The sequence below is a fragment of the Typha angustifolia genome, chromosome 1, assembly GCF_048772165.1.
Source record: "Typha angustifolia cultivar Huaian chromosome 1, ASM4877216v1, whole genome shotgun sequence".
Classification (NCBI taxonomy): Eukaryota; Viridiplantae; Streptophyta; class Magnoliopsida; order Poales; family Typhaceae; genus Typha; species Typha angustifolia.
Window position 1 is genome coordinate 5,239,375 of NC_133239.1, and position 19,479 is coordinate 5,258,853.

The following is a 19,479-nucleotide window of genomic DNA, read 5'->3' on the forward strand; positions in this document are numbered from 1 at the left end:
GTAGTTTAGGCTCGGGCTAGGCCGGGCCCAAATCAAGTTCTGGTCGAGCTTAGCCCAGTCCAAACCGAGCTGGGCCTAATGATCACGTCTACTGGTGGGTGCATTATAACATCACGCAAGGCAGGACCATAAGGATTGTTTCATGCATGATCTTGACTGTCCAATGCACGCCATAAGTACTACAGGGGTAGGGGTGGCAATCAGGTTGGATTAGCCGGGTCTAGATTGAGTCAGGTTTGCCGAGTTTGAGTCAAGTCAAGGTTGGTTTATGGTAATACAAATACAAACACAACCCATTTTATTAAACGAGTCAAAACTTTAAACATGAACACGACATATTTATTAAACGGATTATATGGGTTATAAAGGATTATCGAGCAAGACAAGTTATTTAAATTTACATAAATTATATGAAATATATATATATATATTATTAAATGAGTTTTTTTATTATAAACAAACTATCGAATGATAAATAGATTATTTGGGTGATAAATGGGTTATTTAGGCCATAATTACATTACCATGCCATAAATGTGTTGGTAGATTAGGTCAAAATTGGGTTAAACAAGGTGAGATAGTAAACACGAACACAAGCTGATTATTAATTGAGTTGACCTCTTTAGACCTAAACTCGATTAGACAAAACCCAAATCTATTTAAAAGTCAAATTATCGTGTCAAGTTATTAAAATCAGATCAACTTGTGCCGCCCCTACTTTGTGGCCAAACCGAGCAGCTAAAGCTAGTAGATAAAAATTCAATAATCTATATGAACCCTTTCATAATTTAGTTTCACATGTAATACTTAACCATCACCTCCTCCGTATGTAAGACATAAATTAATTACTAATTACTCCCTTTCTAGTTAAATCAACCACTCTTAATCAAGCTTTCTGCCTGATTTCTCTTTTGGTGGTTTTATCAGTTTCAACAGTGGGTTTCTTCATGCTGTTATGCACTCGATCATCCGAATCTAGAAGGGAATGGACCAATGCCGAAAGCTTTCTTGCTTGCAGGGGAGGGGGGCTGACCTCCATCATTAGTTTGCTGAACTCTGGCAGAAGCTATCCACCACCATCATTTGCAAAAGTTGTGTCTGAGTTGCAAACTTGGAAACAACCACACCGTGGCATTAAACACTTCAGAAGTTAAAATTCACTGCATCTCTTTAAATGCTAGCTGACCATCTTGTTGGATAGTCTAGCTCTAAACAAAATTCTAGCTCAAAAAAATTTATATCAATCACTGCTATTTGTAAATATACTCCAGGTTGGGCGTAATAAGAAAGAATGTTATTCTTATAAACATACATCTTTTGCATGGACTGTAGAAAAAAAAAAATTGAATACACATGTGGGCAAAAGAGGGTAAAGAAAAGAATGACTTGATGACTATGTGAAAAGGGAACACTGATGAAAAGAACATAATTGTACATTCTATGATGCCATTTGTAAGATGTAGAAGGTGCTTGTAAATGGCTGATCTCACAAAATGGTACTTAACAGCCATAGATGCAAGACGAGCCAATATGCTATTAGACCTAGCCTTGTTCTTGGTCGACTCATAAGCATCCGACCTCCGGAAACCCTGCCGGAAAAAAAAGAGATAAAGCAACTTTATCTATTTCAGTTACAGGTACATCTGATCCCTTGCTGAGTAAAAGCTTAAAATTTGAATTGAGTAATAGCAAAACCTTAACAAGCACAACTTCATGTATGAATATCGAGAACAGAATTAGAAACAGACTTGGCTCAGCCTTATTGACATAAACTACTTGAAGTTTGAGAAGATGGATGTTCAAGAGTCTTTTTTATTCCTCTGGTAGGTTGATGATTTTGTTCTTTCCTATTGGCTCTACTGAATATATACATAGATGCAAGTACTATAGGGATCTGCGGTCCTTGTCCATTTTAGGGTGTAATTGAGCCGAGCTCTGTTCAAACTTGGATTGAAATTGGTTTTGAGCCTAACCTAAAATATCAAGCTTAAATTGATTAGATTCAATTAGAGCCTAATTCGATCCTATTTTGAACTCAACCCGAGCTCCAACCTATTTCGACCTGCTTGATAAGCATTTTAAGCCTATTTCAAATCAAGCCTAATTTAAGTCTAAATCAAGCTCCAATAAAGCTTGACTTGAATCTAGCTTGAATTAAATCTTGGATTGTCTACACTTAATATAATTAAATCAAACATATAACCAAATTGAAATTTGTTCATTATTTATAATATAGCTATATTAATAAATGTAAATCCAGCCTTATCAAGCTGAGCTTGATCAAGCCAGCCTGTGGCTCAAGACTGCCTTGAAATTAATTTCGAGCCTAATCTAATTGATCAAGCTTGATTCGTTCAAATACGAGCCGAGCTTGGTCGAGCCTTATCAAACCAAGCTCAAGCCGGCTTGATTATTTTGATAGCTCTAGTCCATTTGCAGTTTTCACAGAGGAACTAATCAACAATGCGCAAAAGGAACAACTCATGATGAATGTTTTTTTTTGTCCTTCAAAATGATAAATTTCAACTTTTTATACCACAGCAAAAGACTCCTCGTCGGAAATATTGCAAAGAACCTTGTCAGAAAAGGCTTCGTTTGGTTTAAGGACAAAATAATCAAGATTTTTTTTTTTCATACCTATGTTACTTGGTTCCTCTGAAGTACAGGAATACTAGCTCAACTTTGAACTTTCCTTTAGTTTATTTCCATTAAAGTTTACTGTTCCCATCGTTTTATCTTAAAAGAGGCAGAAACAAGAGGATAACAAAGTCCTGCTATTTTGATTGAACTGGCTATCTTAAAGTAAGCCCCTTAGTTTTTGCAAAATTCCAAATCCCTTCTCTTGTGTTCCATCAGAAAGTAGGCCTAATTGACAGGATAACGAAATAGACCTATTATTCCACCTTGAATCTCCAAAAAAACAGAGCCAAAGGTTTTTAATTAAATGGAAAAGACTTTGATTTATAAAATGCAACTTCTGTTAAAAGAAAAGGAAAAAAAAAACAAGTTGAAGAACTTGATGTATGAAAAGTAACTGCACCCGTTACCTTGTTCAAAAAATTAACTTTGAGGGATTGGTCAGATGTTGCACTTGTGTAGGATGATCAGAGTAGAAACAAATATAGAAATATAGAGCGACAGCAAATACTTAGTTTGTACAATTTTTTTCCAAATGATTGGATACTATAATGCAGACATTGATAAATATATGACGAAGAAACAACAAAAATTGAGAAGGATATGTAGTGTTGCAACTTGCAAGAAAAGTAGACTAAGCACATTATTGGACATTCGAGAAAATTTGGTTTGGGATGGCTCAAACATGTTAAGAAAATATAATTAAATGCATCATCAAGGACTGAGTCTTGGGAAATAAAGTCAGTAAGAAAGATTAAGACCCTCAGATTGACATAACCCACTTGTACAAAGCAAGAACAATTTCAGTCACAAAAGGCTCTAGATGGGTGAGTCGACCTTGCCATTTCAATGGAGGAATTCAAAACTTCATAATTGTTTTCTAGGTATAACAATTTAGGTGTTGGTTGAGTCATCTGAAAACTTGCATGTATTATGTATTTACCATATGGGGTTTTCGTTTTCTATATTGAGTTGCGAAGTGTTTTAGCACCATTTTATCAACGTAATGGGTTTTGAACTTTATAAACAATTAGAGTTATTTAGAACTTTTTATGAAGTATTCCTGATATTCTGATTTCTATATTTACCAAGTCCAAGTAACATTATAGCAATACAGCAGTCGAAAGTTGAAACCAACCTTTTCACTATCTCCAAATCAAGCCATATAATTTTTCAAAGGTACTTGAACACACCCTATTATTAGTTAGTTTTGGAAAAAAAGAGTGTAATCTCTGTGCTCAAGCAGAGAATATATCTGCTCTGATCCAATTGCTCAATGTAACTGTGCCCAAGGTCCAGATAATGCATAAAGGAAAGAAGATAGAGGGAAAGAGAGATGAGGGAAAGAGAGATGAAAATCATGAAAGAGAGAGAGGGAGAGATAGAAGTGAAGATGGGAAACAAGAGTTTACCATCAATCTACAAGTCCAACAGGCATGCTACAGTGCTCCTATGATGAGGAGTTGCTAGAGAGATGGAGATAAAATTTAGAGATAAGGACATTTTAGGAAAATGATTCAAAAATTGAATTAAAATATAACATTCTATTCTTGATTCTCTTCTGTTACATGTTCTTTATCCAAATATGATATATAGTGGTCTCGAGTATTTTGAAAATAATGAAACACAAATTTCAAATATAATATTTTTGTAATGTAGGGTGGTAATGGGACTTTCCCTATTTTTATTATGAAAGAGTCATATGAAGCCATACTAAACATTGAAGTCTTGGATGGAAGAGAAGGTAATGAAGGTCCTCTTCCTTATTTCTAGGTTTTATTCTCTTTCCAATATTACACTTAGTTATAGATGAATTAACTAGAGATATTTGCTATGAGATTCTGTGGTGTATATTATTAGTTGATGAATCTAAGATAGGGCTGAACACCAAGTTATTTCCTTACTCCAAAGCAATATTTCAACACAAGGAGAAGACTGTCTAGGATATTGTGCATAGAATTAGATCAAAACAATTAACATGGAGAAGTGCATCTAGAGTGTTGTATGTTGCCGTATACCCTTAAGCTGAAAGGAAAATAATATAAGACGGCTATAAGACCATCAGTTTTCTATGGATCAGAATGCTGAGAACTTGAAATGTATGATTATATTTAAACTAGTGTCATTGAGATGAGGATGTTCAGGAAAATACGTAGAGTTACTCCAAAAGGATGCATTATAACATTCTATATCCTGATCTTCATTACCAACATTCCTTTACTAATCAAATTTCGGTGCACACACCTACCCTAACCTTTACACACTGAGATTGCATGACCCTAGAGAAGTTTGAAAGTGGAAAATGATTAGAATCAACAACAGAAGATATTTAGACTAGTGAGTTCTATTACTGGCACTGTTACTAGTGGCACAGGTGCTGTTATTTGCCCATAATGAGAAGGGCCTCAAAATGTCTGCTATGCCTACTTGACAGCTACACCAATTAATAGTTTCCTTTTGTGCAGAACATAAAATTGCACAGGAGGAGACATCTAATTGATACTAAAACAATATATGATAAAATGGCCGATCGTCATGTTTGACATTTTAGATAGTTACTTTAGTGGCATGACCTAGATTTTCTACTTGAACATTAAAATAAGAGCAACTAGGCATAATCATCAGCTTAAGATATAGAATAAAAAGTTTAACAGCTTACCAGATACTATCAACTCTATCTGCAATGAACTTCCCTTCCTTTGGAATCAGGCCAGATGTGTTCAGCGATTTGAATACATGACCTGTAAAACAAAGTAATATTAGCCAATCAGGTAGACAATGCTGATTGATCTAATATCAGGAAAACCATATCTCAAAGGTCCAACCTTTAGCATCAGTTTCCTGGGCAGCAATTAATCGATCTGACTCTGGATCAATATTGAGAATAAGATGGTCATCTGAACCCTTCCGCGTTGTTCTTACATGGGTAGCAGAAGCAGGAGATATTGAGGATTTTCCCACTGCGCCCTGCAAAAGATACATATAAAGTCAAAAATGACCACAGTTTAAAATTAGACTACTTGCTAATTGGCCAACTAAAATTTAAGACATTATAATTATATGTTGTTGCTTCAAACAGTTCACAGATTACAGCACAAGTTCCACAAGAAAAGCATGGATGAGTTTATTTATATATGGACCCTGCATTGACGACAAAAGATGTAAACAGAACTATTGAAGTTGTAGTTTTCATCTTGGATCCTCGTTCTAATAGAATGAATTAACTTTCTCAACCAGCTATTGAAAGCACAGATCTAAGGATTTATGAACTGCCAGCACATATTGTGCTGGTGGCATGCTTCTTTCCACCCAGCACAACATTCAACTAACTTATTTGAGAAAGGAGTAGAGAGAGTGAGCGGGAGTAGCAGAGTGGGAGTAGCAGAGTCGAAGTCAGGCCGAGTGAGGATTGTTCGTGATGGCATGGAGGGAGAGAGAGGATGCAAAGGGAGAGAGAAGGGAACAGTGGATGAGGAGAATATTAATTATAAGCTTTATCTGTCGAACTCTGACCAGATAACATAAAAAAATCCTATGTTTAGGTATTTTGGTCAGGTTCAGATTGGAGAAAACCATATCCAACCTGACCCAATGTGGTAACTTACACGTTGTCTCTGTTATCCATCTATTTCAATCAAAAGGGGAAACAGAATGCTATCATCTATGCACATAATGGGAAGTGCTTGGTGTTATGACCCGACTTGGAGGGTTCTATAGTTAGATTGAGTCCTTTTATTTTATTCCTGCATTGTTATTTTCTGTATTGGGCTAGGTTGAGTCATGAGATATTTGATTAGGTCGAGTCATAAGATATTTAGTTAGGTCGAGTCATGTATGTCACCACTTGGTGCTAGTTAGGTTGGGTCTAATCTATTTCAGTTTTACTTGGAGGACAAGTTACTTAAGTCATGGATAGCTATTATATAAGGTCTGGTGAGCACCCAAGGGGAGGAAGAATTTGCCCTAATTCTAGATTTCCTTAGTTCTCTCTCTCTCTCTCTCTCTCTACTCTCCCTCACTCTATCCCCCGAAGCCCACATCAGTTAGCGGCGCTATTACCGAGGCCACTAGCTGTAGTCACTCCTCCCCTTCTAGCTTTCTTCTTCTTCTTCCTCACCTCAGCTCCCTCTCAATACTACACCTCCCTCTCGGTAATACACCTCCCTCCTTCACTCTAGCCGCAGCTGCCGCCCTCACCTCGGCACCAACCTCCTTCCCCTTCGACCGCCGGACACCTCGCTCAGCACCCCGACCACTCCTCCCACTTCATCTCTTCTCCGTCTGCTATCGCTACCATCCTCCATCACCACCATCGCCCTTGAAACCCACTTCACCTTCCTCGACAGGTCCACCTCCGCCAGAACCACCGCAGCTGCAGCCCCATCCCACCGAGCTCCACAAGAAAGATCCTCACCATTTCCGGCCACCAAAAAGGACCATGACACTTGGAGGGATGAGAGATGGAGGGAAACAATGGTGGCAATAATGGACCACAGAGGTGGAAATCTACATCAAAGGGATGGAATAATAGCATAAGGTGTCATTCAAGTGTTCTTGTGCCACCAACCTTCCGGCACAAGATGTGCCATCCGGGGCACACAGTGCCAGGCAGCAAATGAATCTTTCTATATATCTACCCATCTCTATCTTCCTATGATGCAATAACTCTTTGAACCTCTAGTAAAGTCAAGTTTCGTCACTAGACACATCTCATACTCAATATGTACCAACAGCAAGCTGTGAGTAGTCACATTGTTCACCCCACAATATAGCAAGCAATGATTAAAACAAACTGCTAAAGTTAATCCTGACATGATGTAATATAAGTGCAGGAAGGAGAGGAAAGGAGTGATGGAAAATTAGGAGTATATGGAGAACTCAATATCTGGGATATGGACTGCACCATCACCTAAAAATGCCCTCCCACAAGGAGTATTGTTCAGAGACATAAGTAACAAATTGTGCAGACGAAAAACAAAAAGGAAAAATGAAACACTTTCTAGATGTCATTATTGACCACAAACGCCACTGGTCCAAAAAGGAAGGATGCAAAAGGTGAAGACAAAATCCCTCTCACTCTGCCTCTGCTGGAATATGTAAACTTTTTCGGGTAACACAGGAAGGTAATATATTGTCACAAAAAAGGGCGCAAAACATGTCAGGTATCTGAGCAGATACTTACCTGACATGTCCCTATGCAAGAGATTTAGTAAAGCACAAGGAACAGAATGGTCCCACACATAAGAATAAGCTTGATCTTTAGCCAGGTTGGCTAACCAGTCGGCATATTAGTTAGCCTGAACAAACTATAAATGTGTCCCAACTAACTCAATCTTAAAATTTTAACATAATAATATCAAAAAAAAAAGCATTCAGAATAAAATATAACAGATATGTTTTGAAAATGGAAAAGACAAAAATACAAGTCTTACCAAATCTTCAATCTCAGATATCTCTGAGCCAACTGCTGCTGAAGTTGACTCAAATAGTGTTCTTTCTTTAGCAGTCTCTGGCTGCACAAGCCGAGCATGATATGAGTCTTCAAGAACTTTAAGTTTTGTTGACAACTCATCTGCAAACTTTTCTCTGGCCTGCAACTTAGCTCCCAGCTCCTGTATCCTGGACTTGAAATTCTCAGATTCTGTACTTGAGGCAATTATCAATCTCTCCAACAATGATAAGAGTGTCTTTGAGGTAGTAGTTTTCTGACCAGCAAAAGAGTCCTTTCCTCCTAATCTCTGTATGGCTCTTTCCAGACCAACAGTTAACTCAAGTAATTCAGTCCTCTTTGACTCTAACTCCTGATAATTGGAATCAATGTTTTCAGATGTCTCTTTTAGATGTTCAATCTCACTAATATAGGATGCAATAATTAACTGCATATCTGCTTTTTCATTAGTTAAAGCATCCATTCTATGCTGCAGCTCATTAACTATGTCTACAATGTAGAAGAGCTTGTCAATGGGACTAGAGTAAGGAACGCCTTGACCCAGCAGCTCAGTGAAAGGGATATTTAGCTCATTTACTTTATGAATAAGTTCTTCCAATTTCTTTCCTAGATATTGTGCATCGACTTTTCCTGAAACAAAAAGTAGTCAAGAAAGGTGAGAATTAAAAAGATATTTGTTGAAAGAAAAGCTAGGTTTTGAAAGTTACCTCTATCGTTTGCAGTCAAAATGTGTTGCAGTGAAAAAAGTTCTTCCTCTCTAGCATGCAAGATATCCTCTCCAGCCTGATAATTCTCTATCTTGATTTTCATTTCACTGGAAATTTCTTGCAAGGTTGCAAGATCTTTCTCCAGCAAACTTGCTCTTTCTTCATTCAGATGTTGATCTCGATAAGCAGTTTCAGCAGTCAACTCAGCTTTTTTCAATTTGTGTTTCAGATCATTCATAGATGCTCTCCAGCCTTCCTTAACATCTGCTAACTTTCCAGATAGCATCTTCAGTCTCCTAGCAGAAGATAACAAACTTTCAGCTGCCTTAATATATTCACCAGGATCTTCCTCCTTTGTTCCAGACACAACATGTTCTGTTTTTGATTCTATTATGCTAGTACTCATTATATCATCTTCTAAGGCAGAGTCTAAATCAGAGAAAAAATGGAATTCAGTTTGGATTTCTTGAATGGCATCAGTGCATGCAGACAAAAGTGCCGTCAAATCCTTTTGCAGAGAAACTTGTTTAGCTACTTGAACCTTTTTATCAGCTTCCAACCTATCTACATTTAATTTCAAGGATTCCTGAAGTTCCAGGATATGAAAGAACTCATTCCTTGTTGCTTGCAAAGCTTGGGATAGAAGTGCAATATGATCATCCATGTAACTGGACAAGTCATTAAAATGGTCACCAAGAGATTTGTCTCGCTCATTTATCTCTTCAACAAGATTAGTAAAGGATGGAAAATCATCAAGGTTTAGCATTCTTGCCTTTCTATGAACCATTTTATCCTTAATAAAGTTCTCATAATTTGGAATAGATAAAATCTTCATCAAATCTGGGACCTGAAAATTACACAATGAATAATCAGACAATTTTACACAGCCTAAGTTCTTCAGCAGAATTTTAACAGGAGAACATTAGAAAGATGATAACATTTGATTAAAAGTTAAGAAGACATCCAGAAATAAATGATAATTTGAAAGTAGTGTTTCTAAAGGTCCTAAGGAAGAAAACCAAAAGGATGAAGTGTACCAAGCCTGCATAGTATTATTCAACTTAGTTGCACAAGTTGGTTTACATTAATAGAATATTAAAAGTAATACAAGATGACACTTTGGTCTCCATATAATATGCATACATTTCACATTATTGTGCTTAGATTTAAAGGGTCTTTCTCTTCTTCAAGGTTCAAACTTTTGGTTTAGGTTTCAATCCCCCAAAAAAATGAAAATTTTGCAGTTTTTCAGCTAGTTTCAGGCTCTCATTTTGGAATTTTCTGTTTCAGTTTTTTTAGTATATAAATATTACAACAAATTTAGAAAATAACAGAAGTAATAGCAGAAGATTTCCCAAAGGAATAAAATAAAAGTTAAAAGAAGTACAATACTTGTTTAGCACAAACTGTCGCTCAACCAAATAGGATTTACATGTATATCACGCAAATACTAGGTACCTGCATTTGACATTTTTTAGCAAGTCAAACAACCATTGGTGTAGTAAAGATCTCGCTATAGCCATAGTATCATACCAAGGTAAAGATATGCATAAATTTGGCTGATGGCTGACTAAACAATAATCATTAAATTCCCTTGCTCATTGCTCATTATAAAGCTCTAAAGAGTTAAAGGACGCACAATAGGACTAACTCTTCTTTTACCTGAAGATAAAAGGAAATCCAGTATATATCAGACTGATATCTAGAAATAGCACAAGGGATGGCAGCTTGTTAAATACTTCTCACACTATCTATTGATTTTTTTCTAATGATGGTTATATGTGTATGACATCATAAAATACCCATTTAATTCACGAAATTCTTGCTCATCAGTTCTTTTTGTGCCCTTACCTTTTTGTTCTTTCTTTTATTCTGTGGCATCACCTACTATAATAGTATCGCAATCAACATAAGGTTCACATGGACACAGGAACCAGATGGAAACATAGATGTTGTTACAGCCTTCGCTCTAATTCATTCTTACACAAGAACTCAAGGCAATGCATCACGGGCATCAGTGCAACCCATAGCATATTTCTGATAAAAAGTTTGAAGTAACTAATCCTATAGTAAATGAATAATTACACAATTTACCAGATTGTTCAGGTTATGATAGGAGTTTATCCTAGCCTTGTCAAAAGAATAGGTATTTTGAGTCCTTGCTGTACCAAGATTACATCAAGAACTCGTCACGCAGCAATAAGTATCGTAGGCACCAGTACATGGTTGATTTGTGTGATCGAACTCCTTCATCAGTAGATCTTTTCTCTGTGAATTACCTAGACCAGATGAAGTGACTATGAATCTTATCAACCACAAGTGGGAATGACTATAGAAGCAGACATATGGCAGCAATGCTTGCAAAGAAATTATGAATATGGAAGTCCATAAGCAAGATATAGGACCTTCTGAAGAAGAAATACATTACAGATGAAAGTATCATATACTAATTCCATTGTTTAATGACACTCTCTTCTTCATGAATAGATAAGTTTCAAAATCCAGACTACATGTTACAAGTTCACAACTTTTATGTAAATTACTTAATTACCAGTTAATGATAAAGAGTGTGGCAACATACCATAATTACCATCATGTCTGTTGGTCCAAAATGAGTTCCAGAAATACAAAATTTCAGTTACTTTTTATTTCTGTTAATTTAAATTTAACTGCTTTACAGCTTGAATAGGAAAATAAATTCGAACAAGTATGATAACAACAGTCAGCATAGGCATAGTATAAACAACTAATTATATAAGAGTTAGTCATACAAAATGATGAGCAAATCAAATTACCTCCAAACCAGGATGGGTGTGATTCGCAGAAAGATGTTCATGCATACTCTGCATTAGAAGGCCTATGTTTCTTAGACTGTTGATCTTTTTCCTAAATTCTTCAGTCAACAAGGATAATAAGCTGTCATCCATCACAAGAATCTTAAGATGTTTAAGATTATTATGTAGTTCAGCTGACTGGCTCCCTAAACTGGAACGAGATACTGCCAACTCTTCCATGCATTCAGCTAATTTGGCATTCAGTATGGTTATTTGCTGTTTGTGCTTGGCTTCAGCTTCATATTTTTCAGCATCCAGTAGAGAAAAGTTCCTTTTCTCCTGTGACAATGCATCTTCTAGTGATTCTATAGTCACGTAGGCATCTGCTAATTTTCTGGCACTTATAGAAGCTTCCTCTTTTATTTTCTGCAACTCCTGCTCTATAGAAGCCTTACCAAGTTGCATTTCCTTCTTTTCTTCAGCAATTAAATAAATATGCTCTTTTGCTCTACTTACTTCATTCTCGAGTGATTGAATAGTTATAAGGGCATCAGACTTCCTGCTAGCATGCAATGGAGCTTCCTCATTTACTTTATGCAGTTTCTCTTTTCCTGCATGAGCCTTGTCAATCGGCCTTTCAAAGATATTATCAATAGGAAGAACAATTTTCCCTATAGATTCAATCAATGTTTTTAATAAATATTTGCTATGTTCCAACATCACTTCCATTTGCTCTCTTTGATCCCGTAGAGAAACAATTTCTAACTCAAGCTTTTGGATGTGTTTAGGATGGGTTAATAAATTATTGAGCTCTTTTTTTAAATCTATTAATGTTGAATCTTTTAACTGTAGGTCATACTTTAGCTTCTGAATGTCTGAGTTCCTCACATCCAACATCCCTTCAATTTGCTCTCTTTGATTCCGTAGGGAAACAATCTCTGATTCAAGGTCTTGGATGTGCTTAGAATGAGTTGATAAACACTCAATCTCCTCTTTCAAATCAGTTAATGCAGAATCCTTGGACTGCACCTCAAATTTTAGCTTCTCAATTTCTGAATTATTTGCATCCAACATCCCTTCAATTTGTTCTCTTTGTTCCTGTAGGGAAACAACCTTGGACTCAAGTTTTTGGATGGTCTTTGGAAGATCAGATAAATGCTTGGTCTCCTCTTTGAAATCAACTAATGCAGAATCTTTTAACTGCAGCTCATATTTTAGTTTCTCAATTTCTGACTTCTTTGTGTCTAATATCCCTTCAATCCGTTCTCTATGATCCCGTAAGGAGACAATCTCTGACTTGAGCTCTTGGATGTGCTTAGGATGAACAGATAAATGCTCGATCTCCTCTTTGATATCTTGTAATGCAGAATCTTTTAACTGCAGCTCATATTTTAGCTTCTCAATTTCTGAGTTCTTTGCATCCAGCATCCCCTCAATTTTCTCTCTTTGATCCTGTAGGGAAACAATTTCCAACTCAAGCTTTTGGATGTGCTTAGGATGAGCAGATAAACTGTCAATCTCCTCTTTGAAATTTTGTAATGTGGAATCTTTCAACTGCAGCTCAACTTTTAGCTTCTCAATTTCCAAGTTCTTTACTTCCAATATCTCTTCAATTTGCTCTCTTTGGTCCCGTAGGGAAACAATATCTGACTCAAGATTTTGGATATGCTTAGGAAGAGCAGATAAGTGCTCGATCTGCCCTTTAAAATCAACTAATGCAGAATCTTTCTTATGCAGCTCATATATAAGTTTTTCAATTTCTGAGTTCTTTTCATTCAAAGATTTTTTGAAGCTTTCACGTTCTTGAACCAAGCTCTTCCCTTTCTTCACAGCCATTGACAGCTTTTCTCTAAGCAAAGAAGATTTTTCCTCAACTCGTTCAAGCTCTTTCTGTAAGGAGTCTTTATTATTTCTCAAATTAGTAACTTCATCAGATATTCTTTGTAATTCACCCGATAGTCTGATCCTCTCAGACCTCTCAACCATCTCTTCTTCAAGAATCATCCGGCATAGAATCAATTCCTGATCTCTTGTATACAATAAAATTTGCAGCCTTTCAAACTGTTCCTGCTCAGCAAGAGAGATTTTTATCCTTTTCTGGATCTGTTCAATGCATTTCTCTATCATTGAGTTGCTTTCCATAACAGGTTTACCATCCAATGTGATTTCAGAAATTTTTACCGGCACCTTTATCAGTTCATTCTTCACGGAAGAGACCAGAAACAACTTTTCAGCAATGTTTTCGTATGTGGATTTCAGTTCAGCCCATTCATTTTGGAGAATATCTTTTTCCTGTTTCTCTTCCAGTAGAGATACTCTTAAACAGTCAATTTCCTCATGCATTCTGGATAATTCCGATTCATGAGTTGCCACCACAAGATGCATATGAGCAACTTCATCCTGCATTTTGATATTATCAGTTTTAGCCTGCTTGAATGAATTCACCAACCAGTTAACTTGATAATCTATTGCATCAGATGAAACAGTTTCTGGTAGGTCAACTGAACATAGGGAATTTCTAACTTTTTGGTGCTCTATGAAGATCATTTCTGCTATATCCTTTTGACTAATGACCCACCTTATCCTATCTACAGCCTCTGACGAAAACACTTCCTGTGGGAAATTAGCCTCAGAGATAACCTTTTCAATTTCTTGAAGAATGTTGTCCTTTTGTGAGAGCAACTCCTGAAGAGAATTGACAATATTGCGACTTTCATTCAGCTCCATAGCACTGGCTTTAATAGTCTCTAAGGAAGCATATGTTTGCTCCAACTCAACCAAGCATTTCTCAAGCTCAACTGACTTCTCAGCTAACAAAACCTTCAGCTCCTCAGCACTGGCTTCAGTAGCTTGCAAGGCTTTGGACTTCTGTTCCGACTCCAGCATGCATTTCTGGAGCTCATTTGTTTTCTCAGCCAATGAATGCTTCAAAGAGTCACGGTATTGCACCAAGGACTTTCCTTTTGTCACAGCCATAGTGAGCTTCTCTTTTGTTGTCAAAAACTTGTTCTCTGCTTGCTCAAGTTCCATCTTCGTTTTTCTTATTTCAGCATTAGCCGCATCTAAACTCTCTTTTATTTTCCTGTTTTCTTCCATGAGCCTGTTCATCTTCTGATGAAAAGAGGTTTGCTTCCTATTGCTCTCAAGCAATTCTTCTCGAGCAACACATAAAACAGTGATTGGCTCATTATTTCCTGAGATTATAAAATCAGCCCTAATCTCAGCCAAATCTTGGCCAAGTTGTCTGATTTCCAGCAATAATTGTCTGTGTTTATCTAATAGCAACAACATTTTCTCCTCTACAAGGGAAATTCCATCCACATTAGCATCGTCCAAAGACCCATTTTCTTGTCCAATGACTTCTCCAATGGAAGAGAGCAACCTCTTGGAAATCTCCCTCGAAGACTCGGACTGCATCTCCTGAATTGAACCCAAGTAGGAAACAATAACATCACGTGACAAAGAAGATTCCGTAATTTCCTCTTCTTTGGCATGAATGACAGCATTTAGCTCCTGAATTGTGCCCTCCAAATTCTCCTGCTCATCCAGTACACCTTTCAAATGACAGATAAATTTGGAGCAATCACCCAACATGGAATGCAAAGGCGTAGGAGATGACAATGCACGCTCCTCAACTCGCTGTGCCTCATCACTGTTTGTGACAAGCTGCGATTGCTGGTTTACCATATCCTGAAGTTGCCGCCTTAAACCAACAATCTCCCTTCCAAACACCTCCCTTTCTTCCTGAATCAAGCAACGAGCATTATATTTTGTACTTATCAGGTATAGAATATAATTGCTACTCTTTGTTCCACAAACAAACTTGCTCCATTATTTTTATGGAACGGAATAAATTTTAACCTTTTTATGATAAAGAATCTACTCAAAATGTTGTCGTCTCCCAAATCCCAATGTGATATTATTAAGGCAACAGAGTGTCTGTTTTCCTTCATAAAGAGGTATTTCCATCTACTCCTACAAGTCGATATCTAATTTGAATTACTAAAATCCAACTTTAACCAATCTTACCTTATACTTCCGGCACTCGGCTACGGCATCCTCAAGCCGGACCTGAACCTTGACGAGTTCATCGGCTATCTTCCTTCCCGAGCTCTCTCCAAACTCAATCACCGCCATCGACTCACCGAGCCCAACGCTCCGCCCGCCGACAACGGCCAGGTTATCCGACGCGTCCTCGAACATTTCCTCCCTCCCCCCATCATCGTCATCTTCCGCCTCCTGCGTTTGGACTTCCCCAGCATCAATCTCAGCAACAAACGTACCCCGACCCCCAACAAAAACCCCACATTTACCATGAATCCCGACCAAAAATTACCTGATCGAGCTCCACGAGCACGCCGTCGCTGCTGCCGCTCTCGTCTGAAGCGTTCGGATCAACGCCGGCGGCCGCGGGGGTAACTCTTCCAACGTTGACCGTCTTTTCCTCGTCGTCGCCGCCTCCAGAGGTGGAGGAGGAGCTGGTCGGGGACATGGGGGAGGCATCGGAGTCGGAAGTTTCGGGCATTTGCGCCGCCAGAATCGAACCCAATCTCCGTTTCGGAGCAATAACAAGGATTCAAACGGATTAAAGCGCTGCGAGAGAAAGAGAGAGAGAAAGAGAGAAAGTGGATTTGAAGAAAATGATCAAATTGGAGGAAGAGGGAGGAGGAGGAGGGAGGGGCGGAGGAGGCAGGAGGGTGGTTGGGGTGGGGGGGGGGGGGGAGTTATGTTTGTGACGTGCGGGTCAGATAATTACAAAAAGGAGTTCGCGAGCAGGAGGAGAGGAGAAGACGCCACTCGCCAGACGACTGTGGAAGTCACGTCAGAGGTGGGGCCCACCGGGTTCCGTTTTGAGGGTGTAACGTATTCGAGTACAATTGGCTGGAGCTCAGAGAGGAAGAGAGTAGTGGCTGCTGGTGTTAATGGTCAACGGGTCAGGGATTGTACATAGAGACCTGAGCATTGGTTGGGCCCGGTCTGGTTCGGATCGGATCTAATTCCGAGCCCGATTTATTTCTGGTACACCCGAGCTCCATCCGACCCGAAATAATTACATATCTTGTAGCTCGACCCACATCGGACCCACCATACAATTGGGCCCGGGTCGAGTTGCCCTTGCCCGACCCGTCGACCCACAAATTTGCAACCCGTTAAATGGTATGTGCTCAAATACAATTTGATATTACATTCATCCATTTTATTAAATTCACATCTAAAATATTTCAGAAAAGGGAAAAACAAAACTAGCAAATTCAAGTATCTAATAAGCATCTCTAGTTAAGTCATGCAAAAATAATAATAATAATAATAATAATAATAATAATAGAGCCCGAATTTATTCATTAATAATTTTTGGGCTAGAAAAATAATTTTCACATGGAGTAGAAGACAAACTTCAAATTCTTATTGGCCTGACTAAGCAATTCGAGATGGGAGGTGAATTGAGTTTACAAACTAAATAAAAATATGAAAACTAAGTATGCAAGTATAAACGTAAATTGTAATGATAATGAGAAATTTAAATATTCATGTAACTTAAGATAATGTAAGAGTTGAGCAAGTATTTTGCTACGAAGGATGAAGGACCAGCGAAAAGGATTTGGGGCATAGAGATCTCCCATGACCGAGAAGCTAGGAAGTCATGGTTGTCATAAGAAAGATATATTGAAAAAGTGCTAAAAAAATTTGGGATACACACAACAAAATTTGTTGGATCACGACTTGTACCTCATTTCAAGTTAAGTACTAAGCAAAATCCTTCAAGACAAGAAGAGAAGGCTGAAATGAATAAAATTCCGTATGCTTCTACTATTGGAAGTTTGATGTACACCATGTTATGCACAAAGCCCAATATTGCATATATAATTGGCGTTGTTAGTGAATATCTCTTAAATACATGAAAAGGGCATTGGGCAGTAGTAAAATAAATTCTTAGATATCTTAAAGGGTCATATAATATGTGTTTATCTTTTAGAGGAGATAATCTCTTATTAGAATATTACATTGATTCAAATATGGTTAGAGATGTTGACCCACGGAAGTTTACTTTAGGTTTCTTGGTTACTTTTGCAAGGGAAGCCGTTTCATGGCAATCTAAATTGTATAGCCTTATCTACTACATAAGTAGAACTAATTGCCACTATCGAAGCTTGCAAAGAATTGTTTTGGATAAAAAGGTACGTTAGTCAACTTGGGTTGTAAGCAAAATAAGTATTTTCTCTTTTGTAATAGTCAAAGTGTCATCCACCTATATAAGCATACAAGTTTTTATTGTCATACCAAGTATATCAATATGAGATATTTTTGAATCCGAGATATATTTGAGAAAACATTGTTCTATATTGAGAAGATCCACATCGACAAAAATGCATCGAATATAATGACAAAACATCTATCAAAAGAGAAGCATGAGCTATGTAGGCGCAGAGCTGGTATAACTGAGGTATCGCACTGGTGCTTTCGACTTATGAATCGGAGGGGGAATTTGTTATATTTGATTCTCGTAAGCTAGGCTTGAGCCTAATGGGATTGGTTTGAGTTAGCTCAAACGGTAAGTTTGTAAATATTCTCATCTTTCAAATCTCTCATGATATAGTAGATGGGAGGATTTATGGCATATGAAAAAAAAATGAGATGATGCATGTGTAGAAAGGGAAAATAGAGAAAAAATAATTTGTCAAGTGGATAGTAGAAGAAGGTGTCATTGGAGGCAATCTTGCTACCTTGCAAGGGAATTTCAACACCAGTGTTCATATACTTCTTCTAGTTATTTTTTGTTCTCTCTAAAAGTTCATACACCTTTTATTTTCCACCATTGGTTGATGAGATCTTTCTATTCATTATTTTTCTTTTGGTATTCTATCAAATGATAAGATTGTAGCTCAAAAAAAATTCCTCTTTTTGAGAAGTATGTATGCTTGCCTTTGGTGTTATCTAGAAAAGATTTATATCTCCCTACACATAGTGAAGAAATTTGTTAGGGCAAGGCCTCGTGATTTTTTTTCAATTTGGGTTTTCACGTAAAACTCTCGGTGTAATTATTTGCTTGGGTTGATATTGTTCAATTGTATTGACTTTCATTTTAGCAACGTATAAATTGGTGTCTGTCATTCGATTGTGCATAAGCAAGAAATGTTCATTTACTTAATAAGTGGTATCAGAGCCTTGGTTAGAAGTTTCTATTATGCACATCGGAATAAATTCAAGCACCAGATGATTTCTCTCAATGGAAACAATTGGATAATATGAAAGCCTAAGATGAAAGACTTTCTTTATTGCAAAGATTTACATACACTAATTGAAGAGAGTAAACACAAGTCTAAAGACTTATCGGATGATGATTAGAAGAAGTTAGATTAAAAGGCGATCACTAGCATCCTTCAATGGTTAGATGATGTTGTGTTTTATTTTATTGCAAATGAGACGTTCACCAAATGTTTGTGGAAAAAACTGTGACTTATATGAAAAAAAAACGCAGAAAAATAGTCATTTCTCATTCAAAATTTTGTAAACTTGAAATACAAAGACTCATATCTCTTTTTTAATTGTAAATATATTTATTTGCTTAAATTATGTTCATATAATACTTAGTTAATATTCGAAACATCATTCTTCAACAATAGTGAAAGAATACACACTATAAATAATGAATAAAAATATTGCTATAAGTAAATTTATATGTTTTAGTAGATGTTGTCCCATCTATATTTGCATTGAAGCAAGATTGGCTTATGCCATATTGATTACTAGTATGATATCTTTTTAAATAACATTTCAAATGAGATGTGTCGTTCCTTCTTTTAAACATTTTTATCATCACTTCCAATACCTTTGGAATAGTTTTTAGATATTAGGTAAATTTTCATCTTTCGTTCTTACTTAAACTTTTATATTTGTCCTAAATATATATTAT

At 37.1% G+C, this 19,479-nt stretch overlaps 1 protein-coding gene across 1 annotated transcript; it reads right to left on the bottom strand.

Annotated features, from left to right (window-relative positions):
* Window positions 1-1,204: 1,204 nt before the first annotated feature.
* Window positions 1,205-16,258, bottom strand: LOC140776712 (trans-Golgi network-localized SYP41-interacting protein 1-like). The gene is made up of 8 exons (XM_073120566.1): window positions 15,904-16,258; window positions 15,597-15,806; window positions 11,589-15,311; window positions 8,794-9,640; window positions 8,070-8,716; window positions 5,463-5,604; window positions 5,297-5,378; window positions 1,205-1,589 (listed from the first exon to the last, which is right to left on the bottom strand). The coding sequence occupies exons 1-8, from the start codon at window positions 16,090-16,092 to the stop codon at window positions 1,487-1,489; spliced, it is 5,943 nt and encodes a 1,980-aa protein (XP_072976667.1). The 5' UTR covers window positions 16,093-16,258; the 3' UTR covers window positions 1,205-1,486.
* Between the last annotated feature and the right edge of the window lie 3,221 nt (window positions 16,259-19,479).

Bases quoted from the DNA above. Each gene is read 5' to 3' on its own strand.
- LOC140776712 (XM_073120566.1), bottom strand. From the start codon at position 16,092: ATGCCCGAAACTTCCGACTCCGATGCCTCCCCCATGTCCCCGACCAGC. The intron at 15,807-15,903 runs GTAATTTTTGGT...GTCCAAACGCAG, and splicing joins TGCTCGTGGAGCTCGATCAG to GAGGCGGAAGATGACGATGA. The intron at 15,312-15,596 runs GTAAGATTGGTT...TGCTTGATTCAG, and splicing joins CCGAGTGCCGGAAGTATAAG to GAAGAAAGGGAGGTGTTTGG.